The sequence below is a fragment of the Polyergus mexicanus genome, unplaced genomic scaffold (genome assembly GCF_030449975.1).
Source record: "Polyergus mexicanus isolate NDT 795.1 unplaced genomic scaffold, iyPolMexi1.0 SCAF_14, whole genome shotgun sequence".
NCBI lineage: Eukaryota > Metazoa > Arthropoda > Insecta > Hymenoptera > Formicidae > Polyergus > Polyergus mexicanus.
In genome coordinates this window covers 475,157-492,387 of record NW_027223334.1, presented here as the reverse complement: position 1 = coordinate 492,387, position 17,231 = coordinate 475,157, and the positions used below count along the sequence as shown (strand labels likewise).

General features: G+C 36.7%; 3 protein-coding genes across 9 annotated transcripts; 1 reads left to right on the top strand and 2 right to left on the bottom strand.

Annotated features, from left to right (window-relative positions):
• The first annotated feature begins 153 nt into the window (after positions 1–153).
• Ilers-m (Isoleucyl-tRNA synthetase, mitochondrial) lies at positions 154–4,672 on the top strand. Its single transcript, XM_070307167.1, has 15 exons — positions 154–424; positions 709–831; positions 922–1,081; positions 1,140–1,344; positions 1,449–1,759; positions 1,834–2,000; positions 2,107–2,343; positions 2,435–2,607; positions 2,683–2,821; positions 2,909–3,066; positions 3,148–3,291; positions 3,392–3,605; positions 3,691–3,943; positions 4,011–4,192; positions 4,345–4,672. Exons 1-15 carry the CDS (start codon positions 218–220, stop codon positions 4,576–4,578), a joined length of 2,907 nt encoding a protein of 968 aa, XP_070163268.1. The 5' UTR covers positions 154–217; the 3' UTR covers positions 4,579–4,672.
• On the bottom strand, positions 689–11,033 carry Grip163 (gamma-tubulin complex component 6). Of its 5 annotated transcripts, none has more exons than XR_011447839.1 (16): positions 10,419–11,033; positions 10,105–10,319; positions 9,761–10,005; positions 9,601–9,712; positions 9,161–9,511; positions 8,987–9,097; positions 8,728–8,898; positions 8,362–8,651; positions 8,070–8,289; positions 7,752–7,983; positions 7,469–7,661; positions 5,689–7,360; positions 5,394–5,603; positions 5,142–5,314; positions 3,132–5,077; positions 689–2,773 (listed from the first exon to the last, which is right to left on the bottom strand). XR_011447839.1 is itself a non-coding variant. In XM_070307165.1 (15 exons), exons 1-15 carry the CDS (start codon positions 10,609–10,611, stop codon positions 4,774–4,776), a joined length of 4,692 nt encoding a protein of 1,563 aa, XP_070163266.1. In that variant the 5' UTR covers positions 10,612–11,033; the 3' UTR covers positions 689–4,773. The 5 variants fall into 5 exon arrangements, 2 of the variants coding, with proteins under 2 accessions (XP_070163266.1, XP_070163267.1); XR_011447840.1 differs by having other exon boundaries at positions 690–2,278; XR_011447838.1 differs by having other exon boundaries at positions 869–3,338; positions 4,706–5,077.
• Positions 11,034–11,960: 927 nt separating this feature from the next.
• On the bottom strand, positions 11,961–16,936 carry Foxk (forkhead box K). 3 transcript variants are annotated; one of them, XM_070307171.1, is made up of 6 exons: positions 16,704–16,935; positions 15,372–15,706; positions 13,946–14,737; positions 13,622–13,875; positions 13,393–13,498; positions 11,961–13,279 (listed from the first exon to the last, which is right to left on the bottom strand). In XM_070307171.1, the coding sequence occupies exons 2-6, from the start codon at positions 15,647–15,649 to the stop codon at positions 13,102–13,104; spliced, it is 1,608 nt and encodes a 535-aa protein (XP_070163272.1). In that variant the 5' UTR covers positions 15,650–15,706; positions 16,704–16,935; the 3' UTR covers positions 11,961–13,101. The 3 variants fall into 3 exon arrangements, with proteins under 3 accessions (XP_070163272.1, XP_070163269.1, XP_070163270.1); XM_070307168.1 differs by having other exon boundaries at positions 15,372–16,936; XM_070307169.1 differs by having other exon boundaries at positions 13,622–13,872; positions 15,372–16,935.
• Between the last annotated feature and the right edge of the window lie 295 nt (positions 16,937–17,231).

The following is a 17,231-nucleotide window of genomic DNA, read 5'->3' as shown; positions in this document are numbered from 1 at the left end:
TATGAAAGGCGCGCAAAAACATATATACGCGTAAAATGTATTGATAGACATCGAAAGAAATGTCAAAATCTCAAACATATGATATCTCGATAGTTAAACGATGTATCGCACGTGCGCATAGAATGACAGAATTTTGGCATTTAAAAATGGCAGACTAGACTCGACGAAAAAGTTAAGGTTAGAATAGGGGAAACGAAATATTGTTTCTATTTACTCAATGTCCATATTTAATGCAAAAATGGGACAATTGTTCAAATCTACATTTCAAACTTATGCAAAATTATGCTACACATTGTGGCTAAGAGGCATGAAAAGCGTGGCTACGAGACAAAGCTACGCGAAAACCGTGCTGTTGCCGCAAACTAATTTTCCGGCACGACTCAGCGGCAAGAAAAGAGTGGAGATGGATAGCTATTTAATAGAAGTGAGTTTATTGTCTTTGTGCAGTTCTGCAATTTTTTTTTTCAACGTTTAATCTTTGAATTAAAATATTTGCATTTCTCTATAAAAAAAAAAAAAAAAAAAAAAAAAAATGTAAATCATAATTATAATATGTATCTTATAAATAATATCCTATACTATAACGTTATTCACATAGCTCAATAAGGATTCAATAATCTGCGAATAATATAAACTTTACAGTTATTAATATTGAATTATACAAATTAATAATATGTGTTATAAAAATTCTGTATTTTTTCAATATAGAAATGTGGTTTTTTGGAATTATATAACTGGCAGAGGAAAAATCTTAAAGGGCCAGATTTTATTTTGCACGACGGTCCACCGTATGCTAATGGAGAGCTACATATGGGTCATGCCATTAATAAGGTTTACATAAAACTGTATAAAATGCAATTTTTTTTTTTTTTTTTACTGTACTGAGAAGAAAGAATAAGTTAGTTATTATTATTTGCTTAGGTCCTTAAGGATATTACACTTCGAAATAAGATTATAACAGGTAGAAGGGTGCATTATGTCCCAGGTTGGGACTGTCATGGTTTACCAATTGAGCAAAAAGTACTTAGTAAAGAATATAAGAATATAAAGAATGTCAATCCGTTAGAAATTCGTCAAAAAGGTATGTTGAAATATAAATATTGCTAACATTATATTCTTCTAAAATTTTTATGTTGTAGCTAGGAAATATGTGAGCGAAGCTATAACGAAGCAAAGAGAAGCTTTTATATCGTGGGGTGTTGTGGCTGACTGGAATGAATCGGGATGTTACTTCACAAATGATGCTTCGTATGTAAAGAACCAGCTGCAACAGTTTATAAATTTGTATGACAAAGGACTTGTGTTCAGAGCCTTCAAACCAGTGCACTGGTCACCGTCCTCTAGGTACTTTATAGATTATCAAAATATTCATAGATCAATTCTAAAAAAAATTTTTCTAATATCCTTAAATATTTACAAATATGTTTTTCTTCTTGATATAATCATAGAACAGCATTAGCAGAATCAGAACTGGAATACAACGAGTCTCACAAAAGCAAAAGTGTTATTATTCGTATGCAACTTGACACATCTACATTATCCTCGAAATTAAAGAATTTGGAGAATAAACCGCTTTATGCCTTAATCTGGACTACAACACCATGGTCATTGATAGCTAACCAAGCTATAGCTTTCTCCAATAACATTGTATATTGTATTGTAGAGGATAATTCAAAAAATCTATATATTCTTGCGCAAGAATGCTTAACAAATATCGAGCAGAAGCTTGGTCCGTTAAAATTAATTACAACCATCAAAGGTAACACATTTGATTACTTGTAATGTATTTTATGTTTATAAATGTATTATGACTAAAAAATAATTTCTCAATAGGACAAGAATTGGGTGAAGCTAAGTATTTTCATCCCATTACTAAAGAACGTTTACCATTTTTACCTGGACAGCACGTTACGATCAATGTCGGTACTGGATTGGTTCATACAGCTCCCGCACATGGTCCAGAGGATTTTCTCATCGCAATTGAAAATAATATACCAGTGGCAAGTCAATCTTTTTTGCCAATCGCAATATATCGTGATTGATTTTCATTTATTTCAGTGAAATTTTATTCGAATCGCATTCAATTTAACGGCGTTAATGTTACAGTCATCCTTGATAGATGACGATGGATGTTTCATCAGAGAGACGGGTAATGAATTCGCCGGTTTAAACGTTTTAACCGATGGCACTAATAAGATCTTACATCACATTGGTGAAGATGTGTTGCATATCGATACGATTACACATAGCTACCCATATGATTGGCGAACTAAGAAACCTGTAATCATTCGCGCAAGTCATCAATGGTTCATAGACATAAAATCTATTAAAGAAATTGCAATTGTAAGTCAATCGAGTTTTTCTGAAACATAGAGATGCATTACTACACATTCGTCACTCATATGCTTATATATACATTCTTTTTTAATGCAAGGACAGCATCGCGAATATAAGAATATATCCGGAGCAAAATCATACGTCATATTTGAATGCATTACTCGCTCAAGTTAAACAACGACCGTATTGGTGCATCTCCCGACAACGGTCTTGGGGAACGCCGATACCGATATTGTATAATAAACGAACTAATGATATATATACAAGCAGGTAACTAACTATATTTACATGATTGACACGTGGTACAAGAATAGACTTATACATATTGTTTTGTATTGTGTGCAGAAAATGGGTCGACAGATTGTGCAAATTGATGGAACGCTATGGTCCCGACTATTGGTGGGAGTTATCGATCGAAAAATTAATTGGTCGTGACCTACGGCAAGAATTAAATAATGATATAGATGACCTGGAGAAAGGAACGGTACGTACAATTGAGGATCTCTTCGTTAATAGCGTCGAATGTCAGTAATGCATGACTGCAAAATACACGATTATATTTTTTATTAAGGATATCATGGATATTTGGTTGGATAGCGGTCTTTCGTGGTCGGCCGTTTTGCCGGAATATAAAGCGGATTTATATTTAGAAGGAATGGATCAATTTCGCGGTTGGTTTCAGTCATCGTTACTAACATCGATCGCTCTTCAAGAACGTTCTCCTTATAGGTAGTTTATGTAACATGAAAAATGTGAAACATCTATTTAAAAATTTCATAAAGATACGTATTTACCTATATTATTTTAAAGTGCGCTTTTCGTGCACGGATTCGCTGTGGACGATAAAGCCTCGAAAATGTCAAAATCAATTGGAAACGTCATAAATCCTGAAGTAATTACTAAAGGTGGAGAAAACTTGAATAAACATCCAGCGTATGGCATCGACACTTTAAGGTCAATTATTCTCTCAATAAAACTATTCGTTTGTGGTAAATTCGAATCTGTATGTGGACAAAAATAAGATATTTAATATTAATGAAAAATAAATTAACAGATGGTGGGTAGCTAGCCATGGATGTCAACATAGCCAAGTTCCAGTCACGACAACGTTGTTGCGCGAAAGTTACGAATCTATACAAAAATTACGTTTGATCTTACGCTTTTTGTTGGGCGTTTTACATTCCTATAGCGAAGGAATCGCAGTCGAACCGGAATATCTTTACCTTGACAAGTATATGTTACATGCTCTACATCGATATAACAAAGAGGTAATTACGCTTAAAAGACAAAAATGAAAGAAAAGAAAAAAAAACTAATTTACATGTTATCCATGATACATTAATTATTTCACAGATTCAAAGCTTGTACGAAAATTTTTTATATCACCACGTATGTAAAATGATAACAAATTTTCTGACGAACACAGTATCGCCAGTGTATTGTCACTTAATTAAGGACAGACTTTACTGCAACGAAGTGGGATCCCCGACGCGTCTGTCCGCAATAGAAGTAACGCGTGAGACCTTAACTGTACTTGCGAGATCTATCGCGCCAATTGTTCCGCATTTGGCGGAAGAAGTATGGCTTTATCATCCTGAAAATTTAGGTAAGCAATTTAGCGAGAAAATGCGCGTTTTCCGCATATTTTTATCGTTCACGTATCATTTACACAGCATCGGTGCCATTGTATCATACTGAATATAAGGTACCGGAAACTTGGCATCAACCGGAGATCGCTAAGCATGTAGAGAAAGCGTTAAGCTTGAGGGGCAAAGTCAACACATTAGCTGATCGTAACACGTGGGAATTATCGGGTACTATAACAGCTACAACGACTGATTATGAATCCTTTTCGGTAAGAGTTACTCTCTACTTCTTTTGCAATAGATTTTGATTATAAATAATAATAATAATAAATAATTATATTTATTAAGATAATAATAAGTATAATTATATTAATCATAATTATTATAAATCGCGTATCTTTCTCTCTCACTCTATTCATAGGTATTTCAAAAAGATCGAGAATCTTCCACATCGGAATTTTGCGATATTTTACAACTCTCGTCAATTACGTTGTTAGAATCACCTATGGTAAACGAAACACAGATAGAATTACATAATACAGAGAAAATGCTCTGCCAAAGGTGTAGAAGGCATCCCGAAACAGATAAAAACGGTCTTTGCTGCCGCTGCATTAAAGTACTCGACATAACGAATGTATCATCGGTATCCGTATAAACGCAAGAATTAATTGTTTTTTAACAAACTATCGATTCTTTCACTAAATAAATAAATATATAAAAGAGAATATTTTCGAAAATTAAATTATTTTTAATAAATTGAGATATGACTTGTATATAATTACCTATATCCTTTTTACACTCGATATATCGATTGTAAAAGAAAACAGAAGTGAGAACGAAATTTTATGTACTATTGTTTTGCCGTTAAATCATACATATGATTTATATTTAAAGCGTTGAGAAAATGCGTCAGGTGCGGCTGATATCCACTGGTGGAAAATTTGTGCGCGACGTGCGCCATGTATGTCCGCCATTCGCAAAACGATCGATACATCTGCTCCAAACTTTTGAAATTCGGATGACTGTATCGGCTTGTATTATCACTATCGATCCTCCAAGCTTGCGATCTTAAGCGATTGTGGAACTTTAGTATAATCTTAAAGATATTGATTAAGCACACGCGCATCTTTTCTCCGCGCGTGTGAAGCATGCATCTGAAAAATTGATATGTTCAGTTGTACTAGTTTTATTTCACTTATAACCATTGAAAATAATTACCTCGATAGTATTCTTTTAATGTAGTTTACGTGCGAGAGATAGATCTGATCTATCGTCCGAGAATTCTGTAAATCCTTTTCGAATTCGCTCCAACTTGCGTGCAATACGCTACACGTTAAATAATTGTGAAGAGCATTCGTGAATTGGGTCATAGAATGTCTGTACAACTGCAACTATACACAAACGAACAAAATGAGAAAATTATTTCTTAATATTTCCTTCATATTTAGTAATGATTAATTAATGATTTACCTTGTGATATTGCTCCGAGTTGACTACGTTACGTTCCAACTTCATTATATTAAAGTCCTCCTGCAATACCCACGACATTCTACCAGTTGTTATTAAGAATTTAAACACTTTGCTATATTGCAACATCATCGTGTCATCCAAGATAATATTTAACGGCCATGCTATTTTATAATTTAGACAAAGACATTCCAAAACATTTGGATCTGAAATCTGCAATAAAAAAAATATTATTAGATATCGGGCAAGTATTATTATAATGACAATTAAAAACTATCTCTCAAAATGTTATACTTACATATAATTGGCACGGTTGATCGATAGCGGAAAGACTCAAGAGTTCCGAATTAGCGTAATTATTACTGAATGAGTTCATTAGCGCCTTTTCCAAGAGATTCGTAAGAGTAGCAGAATTGAAGAGTTCGATCGGCTCGGATATTGTGTAAAGGCGAGAGTAAAGCGAGTCCGTTAGACTCTTTGCGAATTCGCCGTTCAATAGAAAGAAGTAACTGCGTAGACTGTGCAAATGCGAAAGCATATTGCACTCGTTCACTAGATACTTGATAATCGCGTTGTTAACCAGCCGAGTTTGTATTTGCAGAGGAATGATGATGGATTTTTCTAAATATACTTGGAGCGAGGTATGATCAATCATCTCGACATCGGCTATGGTTAGAGACGACGATGATTTCATCTCGACATCGGGACCAATAACGCCAAACAGATTCGGCAATTTAAAATTACCACTCATCGGAGATTCAAAGTATGTCTCCTCCGTCATAATTGACTTTGTCATGTCGGATAAAGATGATTCTTGACCGATGTTTAGAGCGAATATATCATCGTTGTTTTGTATCTGCGACAGAGGAGTATGTGTCGATAACGTGGTAAAATTGTCAGTCGTACACGACATTGGCGTATCTATGTTATTTTGTCGTTGCAAATTATTTAATATCGGATCTTGCTCTTTAAAATTTGCATCATTAATCTTATTTGAACGTTCTTCATTATTTATAGGCCTGTTTGTAATCTTCATTTCTTCTTCCGGCAATTTGATATCGGATGTCGGAGAGACATTTCCATTTTTCTTCGTATTGCCTAAACTTTGCTCATTAGTGACCTCGTTATTACAGTTTATATTTGTACACTTAACGTTACCTTGTTTATCTGTAAGTATCGCACTGAGCTCATTATTATTCGGAGTCATACCGTATTCTTGCAACAATACTTTAAGTTTGTTGGTTTGTGCCACGCTCATATTATCTATCCTCTCAATAGCTAAGGATTTAGGCCTATTAATAGTGCCAACCAATTTTTCAGTAATAACGTCGTTTTCCAAGATATTATTTAAACGAGTATCAACTGCAGCCATTTGTTTATCGTTCATAATTGTACAAATATTCTTTATTGCTTCGTCACGTAGAAAATCCTGCAGACTGCTCTTTTCGTTGTTTCTCTTGTAGATATTTAACGGTAAAGATTCTTGCGGTAAATGTTTGTTCTGTGTGTCCACTGTCGTGAGAGAATCCTTACTTGTAATTTTCTCATCCGATACAATATTTTTATTGGTATTGCTAGATGAGATATCAGAGCTCACAATACTGGCGACTGATAAATTTTCCTTAGTATCGTCCTGATTAAAAACATCTATTGTCGCTATATTCAATATTTTATTTTCTGGAAAATTACTGTTTTCATCTTGACTAGACACAACTTCCACTTCAGATGTAGACACGCCCATACTGGATGGAATAGGAATATTTTTATTTTGTTCGTCAATATTAATTATTTTTTCATCCGAGCTTAGTGTGGCGATACTTTCCGGTATTTCTCTATCGAATTTTCTTGTAGATTTCAAATATTCTACGCGTCTTTCGAAATGACTCATTCTCACCTTCCGCCAATTTGATCGTATACGATTGCTCTCTAGGTCAGTGGTCAATTTGTCATAGTAATTTGTAAGATGTTTTCTGTAACATAAACAAAAAAATAATATAAATAATGTTACAATTATTTTTAATTCAAACTTATAGATATCATTCTCCGATCATTTTCATTCAATATTTGTTGAATCTTACCGCTCGACCTGTTGTTGCTCTCGTATTTCTTCCTGCTCTCGATCAAATTTTTCGAGCAATAATTTATCAGCTAGTATTTCCAATTCTTTTTTCTTTTCTTTAAACAAAGCACTCTCTTCTGCCTGGTGTTTCAATTCTTGCAATAACTCACGTTTACGTTGCGCTGCCTTCGCGACAAGTTCTTGACGTTCTTCTAAAAAGAATATTGCAAAAATTGTTAAATATATGGATTTTGAATTTAAAATATGTATGATTAAAACTAAAAACTAAACAAAAATATTACTATTCAGTCTCGATAACGTTTCCTGTTGCGCGCGTATCACCAGTTCAGCTGTTTCTCTCTCGGTTTTCTTTTCATTTTGTATTGCGGACAAAAGAGATACAATTGGTCCCAATGCCGTTTCACCTTCACGCTTATATTCCTGGCATCTTAACATCTGTTCTCGCAGCATGAACACACTCAGACAAACCTTTACTTCCGGTGGAGCGTTGAAAGACACATTGCATACAGGATTCTAAAGTGGCATAGATATTGGAAAGTCTTTTTATGTTTATGATTGAAAAAAAAAAAACAAGCTTTGGTGCAACAAAAGTTGATAACCTTTGGGTTACAAATTTTTAAAAGTCGCAGCGTCTTCCCGCATTGCAATATCGGCTCTGATAGTTTGGATAAAAAACCGGGTATTGATTCGGTATCGATTGTAAAACTGTCCGTCCAAAATTTACGTCCTCTCTTTCTTACATTATGAGATCGAGACTGAATCATAAATTCTCCATAAACATCGTCGCATGTTCCTTCGAATAACCAGTTTTGCAGCAATCTATAAAAAGTTTGACGCAACGTTATTTTTGGCTATTTGCGAATAATAAAATATCAATACATTATTTCTTACCGAAAATAGACTTCGCAGCACGACTTTAATATAGAGTAAAACACTAACGCAACCTTTGGATTAGTGACTTTGGTCACTTCTTTATAAATGTGCGTTAAAATTCCGTTGCCTAAGTTGCATTGATTGTGATTGCAGTGATCGCACAGTCTTGCAACTTCAACAAGTAAAAGTGCCAATGGACGAATCTTTTTCAAGAGGCTTAACAATCCGTCAAATTCATATCGGTTGAGAATTCTTTGTAACGCCGACCGATAATATAAGAGCAGCTCTTTGACATTGGCACACATCGCCTACACCAATTGTAAATTTAGTGTGTAATTAAAAAATAAGTTGTATACAGTATAGAAGAGAGAGAAATATGTGTACTTTGAATATACGACCATCCTGTTGTAACTTGCCCGTTTGTGGATCAGGCGTGACAAGAAGTAATAGAGACTTGAAACTATTGCCCCAACAAATCGCTTCTTGGCAAGTAATCTTCAATGTATCCGAACTTATACCATGCACACTAATATTTTCCTCTAATTTAAATCCTATCTAAAATACAAAATACTAATATTACAAAATATGAAAAATAATACACTAAACAAAGCACATAATTGCATCAGCAAAATTAATTACGTACCACAGTATTATATTTAAAAGAATCTGAATCTATGCCAAATAACAACAATTTAACATCTGATATAAATTTTTTTAGGGAAATTTCTTGCATCAGGGATACGGAATGCATTACCTGTAACATAAAGAGCACAACTTTTTATGCAATATATTTTTAAAGATATTGCTATATATTTACCTTTTTTGGTAGTACTGATAAAATACTTGTTTCTCTTATCCTCGCCAAGTGCAGCATTGTCTCTGGTAAATCAGTGACAAATAGTAATTGTTTGGAAGACTCTGAAGCCCCGAAAGATTCCCATGTTCGTAATTTTGAGATATGATCATTGGAAATGTGTACATCCTTCCATATTAGATTAATATCTCTAACATGTTTTGATTCATCCATAAAATTGCGATTATCCGACGCATTCATAATACACAAATTATTTTCATTTTGAAAATCTACTGATTTTATCCATTCGCAAGGTAAAGTTACATTTGATATAAATTTTTGTGTAGATGAATATAGCATATTTGTTTGTTCAACCTGATAAAAAAGTTGCAATTCATATATAAAAAAAACTTGCGTATAAAAAAATATATATGAAAGATGACATTACACACATGAGGTCTTACCATAATGCTTGTCGAAAAGGGAGTAAACATATTATTTTGTTTTAATGTACTCTCAGTACAGCTCGATATGCAAGGAGCCATTTCAATAGCATTATTATACCTAAAATCATATCTATACAGAAAAGTGCTAAACAGATATGTAGAAAATATAGCATCATACCTAATTGTTTCGATTCCTAGTATAGTTTTTGATATATGTTGATTTTCAGAAGATACTCTACTAACAAAATTAGTCAATTCATGTTTGTTTTGCCTAGTAGAAATTTTACGAATGCCCAACATGGCTTCAAACTTCTCTGGCAAGATAAAGGATTCTATGGGATATGTTTGAAACATTGGTACACCATTTGTGAACATAATGTCTTCAGACAAATAAGGATTGGTTTTACCATAGTGAAATACATCCTATATAGAGTATAAAATTATATCTGTATTAGCTTAAATAAATTTTGGAGATTTCAGTAAATTGATAATTAATTGAATAATTGACAATAAAACAAGTACCACTACAGTGCCTGTATCAGTCTGAAAATTTTTAAGCTCTATAAGCAATCTTAAAATTGGAAGCACAGTTTCTACATTAACCGTATTAATGTACAATTCGTTTATTAAATTTTCCAACTTTTCTGCTTCCGACATACGTCTGAGAGACAATTTGAGTACAAAGGCATACTTTAATATCTCCACCAAGGGATCAGTTTCAGAATTGATTACATTTTCTGCAATGATAAAGTGTTATCATTTGTAAGAGTTTCTACCGTATTTTGTTGCATTAATGTAAAGTCTCATTGGGAATATATATATATATATAAATATACCTTGGCTGTATACTTTTTTACTCTTGTTTAATAATATTTCATAAGTTCTCGAACGTAAACGTTTCACTGTCTTAACATCGTTCCTCGGTGGCGTATAAAAATTTCCATTCTCAAAGAAATTCTTTCGCAACGTGTGTTTGACCAACTGTGTTACGAGATCGTAAATATTATTGTCGTTTTGTTCTGGATCCATGATCGAAATACTTCTTCAAACGATTATTAATTAACTGTTGCGATGAATTGCGGGAAACGAGAATTGTGTTCATAGTGCCATATGTAGTCGGCCATAATAACGCGAGCTTTTAACCAGACAGATCCTCTATTCTGAATGTTGTTTGAGAATAAGGAATTGTCAAGAATAGAAAAGTTTAATTTAGGGAAGTGCATTTGATTAATTGAATCTATAATTTAAATTAGAAAATTAATTTTTAAATTAGAAAAATACATATTGATTTAATCTTAATGTGAGCTCAATTTTCCATGTAACCTCGATATCTCAAAAAATAGCCTTATCGTCGCGAGATACACCATAATGTACCTAAATTAGAATATTATTTCTTTTTTACTAATAAAAGAGCACATACTATATATAAAGATACATAGAGAAAATACACAAACAGATCACATGCAATAGAATGAAAAGATTTATAATATAGTATTAATTTTATTGCGATATTATACATATGCACACATACATATGCGTATGACATCGAACGAAAATGTATGTATGTTATGTAACACGCACGTGCTGTAAACATATTGATCTCCTTATTCACATCATATGCATATATATATATATATATATATATATATATATATATATATATATATATATATGCATATATTCACACACGTATGTGTACGTATATGTATAATAAAACATACGTTTTGCTTTTGGTAGATACGTATGTATCAACGCTGTACAACAGCGTAGTCCATCTACCAGTATCATCCAAAACCTCCTTATAGTGTGCTCGTATATTTCCAACTATAGAAAAATAACGTTTCAGATAAACGTCATATACACGCGCGCGCGCGGGAGCGCGAAAGGTGCGAAGAAAATAAATTTTATCTTATTACACCATCGCGCAATTTTTCATAACACAATTGCATCCAATACTGCTTTCCTCCGCCTATGTAAATCTAATGCTATGTATGGTTTTCTAACGCCGACCCTCTCAGGGAGATTGGCGAGTTATAATTAACTACGATTGCACGAGAAAAAGTAACCCCCCCCCCCCCCGATCTCGAGAGAACTTTGTATAATCCAGAGTTTGGCATCATGACATTATCTTTGACAATTAGCCTCTCTTCTCCAAGACACATATTTTACAAAATTTTCTCCCGCTTAAATTTTATCCTTTTTTTATCTGAAACAGTTCCTCTTCTAACGTTAAAAATAAGAAGACTGTTTTAGATGATAGAATTAGGTGAACGATCCCGCGATGTAAAGCAAAATCGCCTTATTCAAGCGGAAACTCGGGATGACAGATAATCTGGGGAAATCTTCAACGAAATTAAAAATCTTCCGACATGTATGTGTTTATGTAGAGATTCCCTGGAAACTTTTGTATTTATATAATATATGCTTGTGTATGTGTAGCCGCTCGATCAGCTCGAGTTGGTTCCACTACGCCGCGTCCTTACACTGATTAAATGTAAAATATTATAAGGCTCTATATTTTTTTTTTTTTTTTGTTTCTTCTCTGACTCTGGTAACAATCTCTAGAGCAGAGACTATATCATCAAAAGCTCATTGTTTTCTAAATGCTTGTTCGCTAAATTATCCTTTATCGGGTTTTTCTCATTACTCGCGATATATGTGATTTTTTTGAAAGAGATATCTCTCTAGTCTTGTCAAAATTGTGACTTATTATCTCGCCTTCAGATGGAACATTCAATTGAGCATATCATAAATTAAGAATGCTGTTTAATAATAATTGTAATAATAATCTATTTCTCTCTTTTCTTCTATATCATTTTGCATTATTATTATTAATCTTCGTTAATTGCGATAACGACGCCAAGTTGGTGCAAGCGGTAGTGCAATAAAAATCACGCGGGTATAAAATGAACGTTGATCAACGAATTTATAATCGTAAATATAACGCGCTTTAACTTGATTGGATTACATTGGGTAACATTTTCATTTTTTTCCTCTTTGTCTATTTAATAAATCGGCTAAACGCTGAATGGCACACGTTACCGCATCACATTATTGCAATTTTATGTATCAGCGCAGTATCGGCTGCAGTTACTATTTTGAATGACTTTTTCAATCAAATAAGCTCCATATACATATATATACTATATCTTCAGCCGAAGTTAACAAGTCATAAAGAGAAAGCATTTAATAAAGTATATGTATATCTTATATACATTGACTGTTGATGAGAGAATCATGTCGAAACATGAATTCTAGAAGGACAGGAAAAGTGTCTTCTGCTCTCGTCATTCTTTCTTTCAAAGATCGGTATTTCTTCTGCAAACTCATACACACAACGGTTTCTCGTTTTTCTTAACGAGATAATAGAACTGACGCTCAATCTTGATTATGTGCAGTCTAAAGCGGTTATGCAATTAAAACAATATGAAGTTTGCAATATGTGTTCGACGATAGAGACAAATAATGCAATGTAAATGTAATGTTCTACGTAACAGGATGCTAAATGTATGTATCAGTTCAATGATCGTCCATCTCGTGAATACGTTGACGTTTGGATTGCGATGGCTGCTGTTCGGGCGGCTCGGGACTCTCGACAATCGCAAGCGGAGCCGGTGAACCCGGCGAGCTGTCCGACTCTTCGTGGGCACGTTTGCTAACCCCCCCGACGCCAGCATCGGGGCCGATAAAATTTCCACTGTGGCAAACAGAGAATTCACATGAGAATGTAAATGGCGATCATTGATCAAAGCCGCATTGATTACAGCAGAAATATGATAGATTTATAAAGTGTAATCTCTACGAGCGTACCTGTAATTATACGTCGTTTGTACAATAACAGGAGCCGGACTGTATTGGCCAGCCGGAGATAAAGAATGGTCCTCTACAACGTTTGGTCCAGGCACCAAATATTTTTCTATTTTGAAAAACGAGCGATGATATATTAACATTAATATACATTCTCTCTCGGGGGGGAAAAAAAAACGATAAGGAAAAAGGATCTTATTTATAGATAAAGAAAGAGAGGAAAATTCCTTACCTTCTCTTCCAGTATCGCTAACGCCATTTGTTACAATCGTTTGCATCAGACGTCCCTTATGAGTCGACTGAGACGACGTGTATGGATGACCGGGCGAACCGGGCGCCGATTGACTCGTCGCGAGTTGTCCAGCCGGAGAGGGGACAGAACTGTCCGGATACGATTCGGGTCCCGGGGAAGCCTCTCTGCTCAGACATTCCGGCGTCATCAAACCGCTAATCCCTACGTGAGACGGCGAAGCCGGTGCACTCCTACTAATCATACATGACAATTCAGATGGGCTATCGACATTCGTGATAAAGTAAAAATTTGCTTCGACATTACCTCGATGATAACGTTCCAAAGGGCGCACGGAAACAAGGTACGCCACGTTGTCGTCTCCGTCTGAAGGCTTGATCGATGAGCTTAGCCTCCGACTGAGGATCTATCTTCCAGAAAGAACCTTTACCGGGCTCCTCCTGGCTTCTAGGTACCTTGATAAAATAACGATTCAAAGATAGATTGTGCCGAATAGAATTCTGCCAGCCCTTATCCGCGGTCCTGTAGTACGGATAGTTCTTGGTGATGTAAGAATAAATGCCCGACAATGTGAGCTGCTTATCTAACGCCGACGCTATCGCCTGAACGATCAATTGCGCGTAGGAATATGGCGGCTTTGAATCATCCTTCGGTGGGCTATAGTGCGGCGTGGTACCGTTCGGTCCCGAATTATTTCCGCCTCGGTAACGCGCCTCGGCACCAGGCTCAGGGCTAATCTGCCTGCTGGAACTCTGTCCGCCTTCATGCCTCTCCAAGTTGTGCCTGTCCAAAGTGGAATTTTGCGGATCGTTCGCCACAGCAGCAGCGTACGCTGCAACCATCTGCAGATCCGCCGAAATGTTTCTCCTACCCTGGCCGGCGCGTGGACTCGCCGGACAAGAGTTGGCGGCGCTAATTGTTCCCGTGGGCGACGGGAACGGACTGCTATACCCGGCATCCGGTATATTTATCCGCAGTGGCGGTAAAGGTGCCCTTTGTTTCGGCGGGGAGGGCACGCGAATATTACTTTGCTCCTGTTCGTCTATAAGCGACTGAAAAATCAGCCTTATCGTTGTACTTGGAAATCTGAATGTACATCTGCGAAACAGCATCAAAGATAATATTAATTATAAAATAAGAGTGCTATATTACATTATATTAATTAAATATTCATAATAAAAAGAAATTATAAAAGCAGCTTATTACTTAAACAAATACATGAGATTAGATTACAATGTTCTAGAATTATATTATCAATATTTATTTGTTATTTACTAACAATAATCTTTCTTGAATTCTTCCGTTCAATTACGCTTAGGTAAAAATTGTTATTACAAAAATGACCATTGTATCCATTTATCGCTGATACTTTTCTACCTAATTATCTTTTACGATTAAGGTCCTAGGTTTATAATATGCTTTTACGCTTATGATTGTTCCTTTACTATCTTTTATGACTAAATTTTTTAATTTGTTCCGGAATAATGGCTATTTTAGGATATTACGATGTTTTTTTTTTTCTCAATCCTATTGCAGTGTAAAAAAATGTACAATTAATATTCTTCGCAGATACTCCAAAAAAAGGATACCTAAAAGCAACAATAGTAAAAGTAATTTAGCAAAGCTATAAATTATATTTATGATGTTGACTGTGGTGGGAAATGACGAAGAGGAAGGGAACGGGGTTCGTCGCCGGGCGTGCGTAAATAAACAAATATTTCGCGATACTTACGTCTTTGGTAGCTGAAAGGGAGAAGCGCCCTTGCGCTGAAACACCCCGTCGACAAACACGCCGTTCTTGCCGTTGCACACCATGTAGAAGAACGGATGCTCGTAATAGATTTCAAGGTGCTTTCGCGAGATAAAGCTGGAGTGGCCCATGTTGACGTCGACCTCACCCTTGCTGCTGTTACGGCCGATCGTGATGCGCCGTTGCCTAACCATGTACTCGAACTCGCGGCCCTCGAGCCGCGCTATCGGCGCGCCCTTCGACTCCGGATTCCACTGCATCTTCGTCGGGCTGGCCGGTGCCGACTTCAATGCCAGAAGAGCCCACGCGTCGCTCTCCTGGGTACGAGAGTACGTAGACATAGCACCGAGAGCGAATGTGCCGTAGTGTAGTTAAGAGCAGCACGAGAGAAGGAGAGGAAGACAGCGGAGAGTAAGAGAGTGTGTGTGTGTGTGTCTGTGTGTTATGTATATGTATGTATGTATGTAACGCGCGCGAGAGAGACAGAGAAGCGAGACGGAACGACGGATAGATAGCGGCTCGAGGCTCGAGATTGAAAGATAAATATTGGACGGACGTTCGTCCGGATATATAAGATATTAGATAAATAGATACGCCAAGAGAGACGGAGGACGAGACCGCGAGATAGACCGGTAAACAGGAATTACAAACTTTCTTTACGGTATATGTAGGATTAACAAAGATGACAAAAATGAGACACGAGACAGATAAAGAGAGACGTGCCGAGAGAGAGAGAGAGAGAGAGAGAGAGAGAGAGAGAGAGAGAGAGAGAGAGAGTATGTGACACCAGAGCGAGTTAGTGACGGGAGGGGGAGCGAGACGTGCGCGAGGGGGGGAAAAAAACAAGAGGGAAAGAAAAAAATCGGAGCGCCAAGAGATAAAGATGCTCTCTAGAGGCGGGACGAGAGAGAGAGAGAAAGAGAGAGAGACGAGGCGAGACGCGAGGCGAAACACGTACGTCGCGACTTTGCGTATGGTATGTGCACGCGAGTAAAGCACTCGCGCGAAATATGGCCGGCTATTTCTCGAACTCTCCTTCCTCCGCACCGTCCCGGCACACCGTACGTCTCCTCTCCTCACTCTTCGCAGCGAGGACGACTCGGAGCGGAGCGGAGCGGAGCGAGTGAGTGCGTGCGTGCGTGGTGCGTGCGTTCGCGACCAATATACGGCCTCCTCTCTACACACACACGCGCGCACACACACACACACACACACACACTATACACACGTACACCTTGGGCGCTTGGTTACGACGTTACGCGCGCGTAATCTTCCTCTAATATAACTTATAAAGCGGGTAGACTTTTTAAGCACCTTCTCTCCGAATTTTTCTTCCCGTCTCGGCGATCGTGATATATCCGTATAATATTATCTTCCTCCTCCTCTCGATTCGAACGGGACGATCGGGACGATCGTTAATAACGGCGACGACGACGACGATGATGATGATGATGATGATGATGAGGATGAGGAGGACCGAGAAACGCTCCACGATGACGTATACGCGCGCAGAAATATTTTCTTCTCTTCTTGTTTACCCACAATCCGAAATGCGGGCGGTCACCACGTGATCGCGGCGAACGTCAATCGGCGGCTCGTTTGAACGCGGCGGTGAAACTCTCGCCGGCAGTTACGCGATTCTTTCGATTTCATCGCGTCCCTCTTCTCGATATATATACGATCGTTTTCAATATCAAAAATCCCAAATTGCGTCGCGAAAACGAATAATCGCGATATGAGAATAAAGACTCTTCTCTGCCGCGATTTGTAATTTATATTCGTCGAAGAGATACGATCGAAGAATCCATCATTAGAGACATCTGTGTTCCTTTAATATAGAAG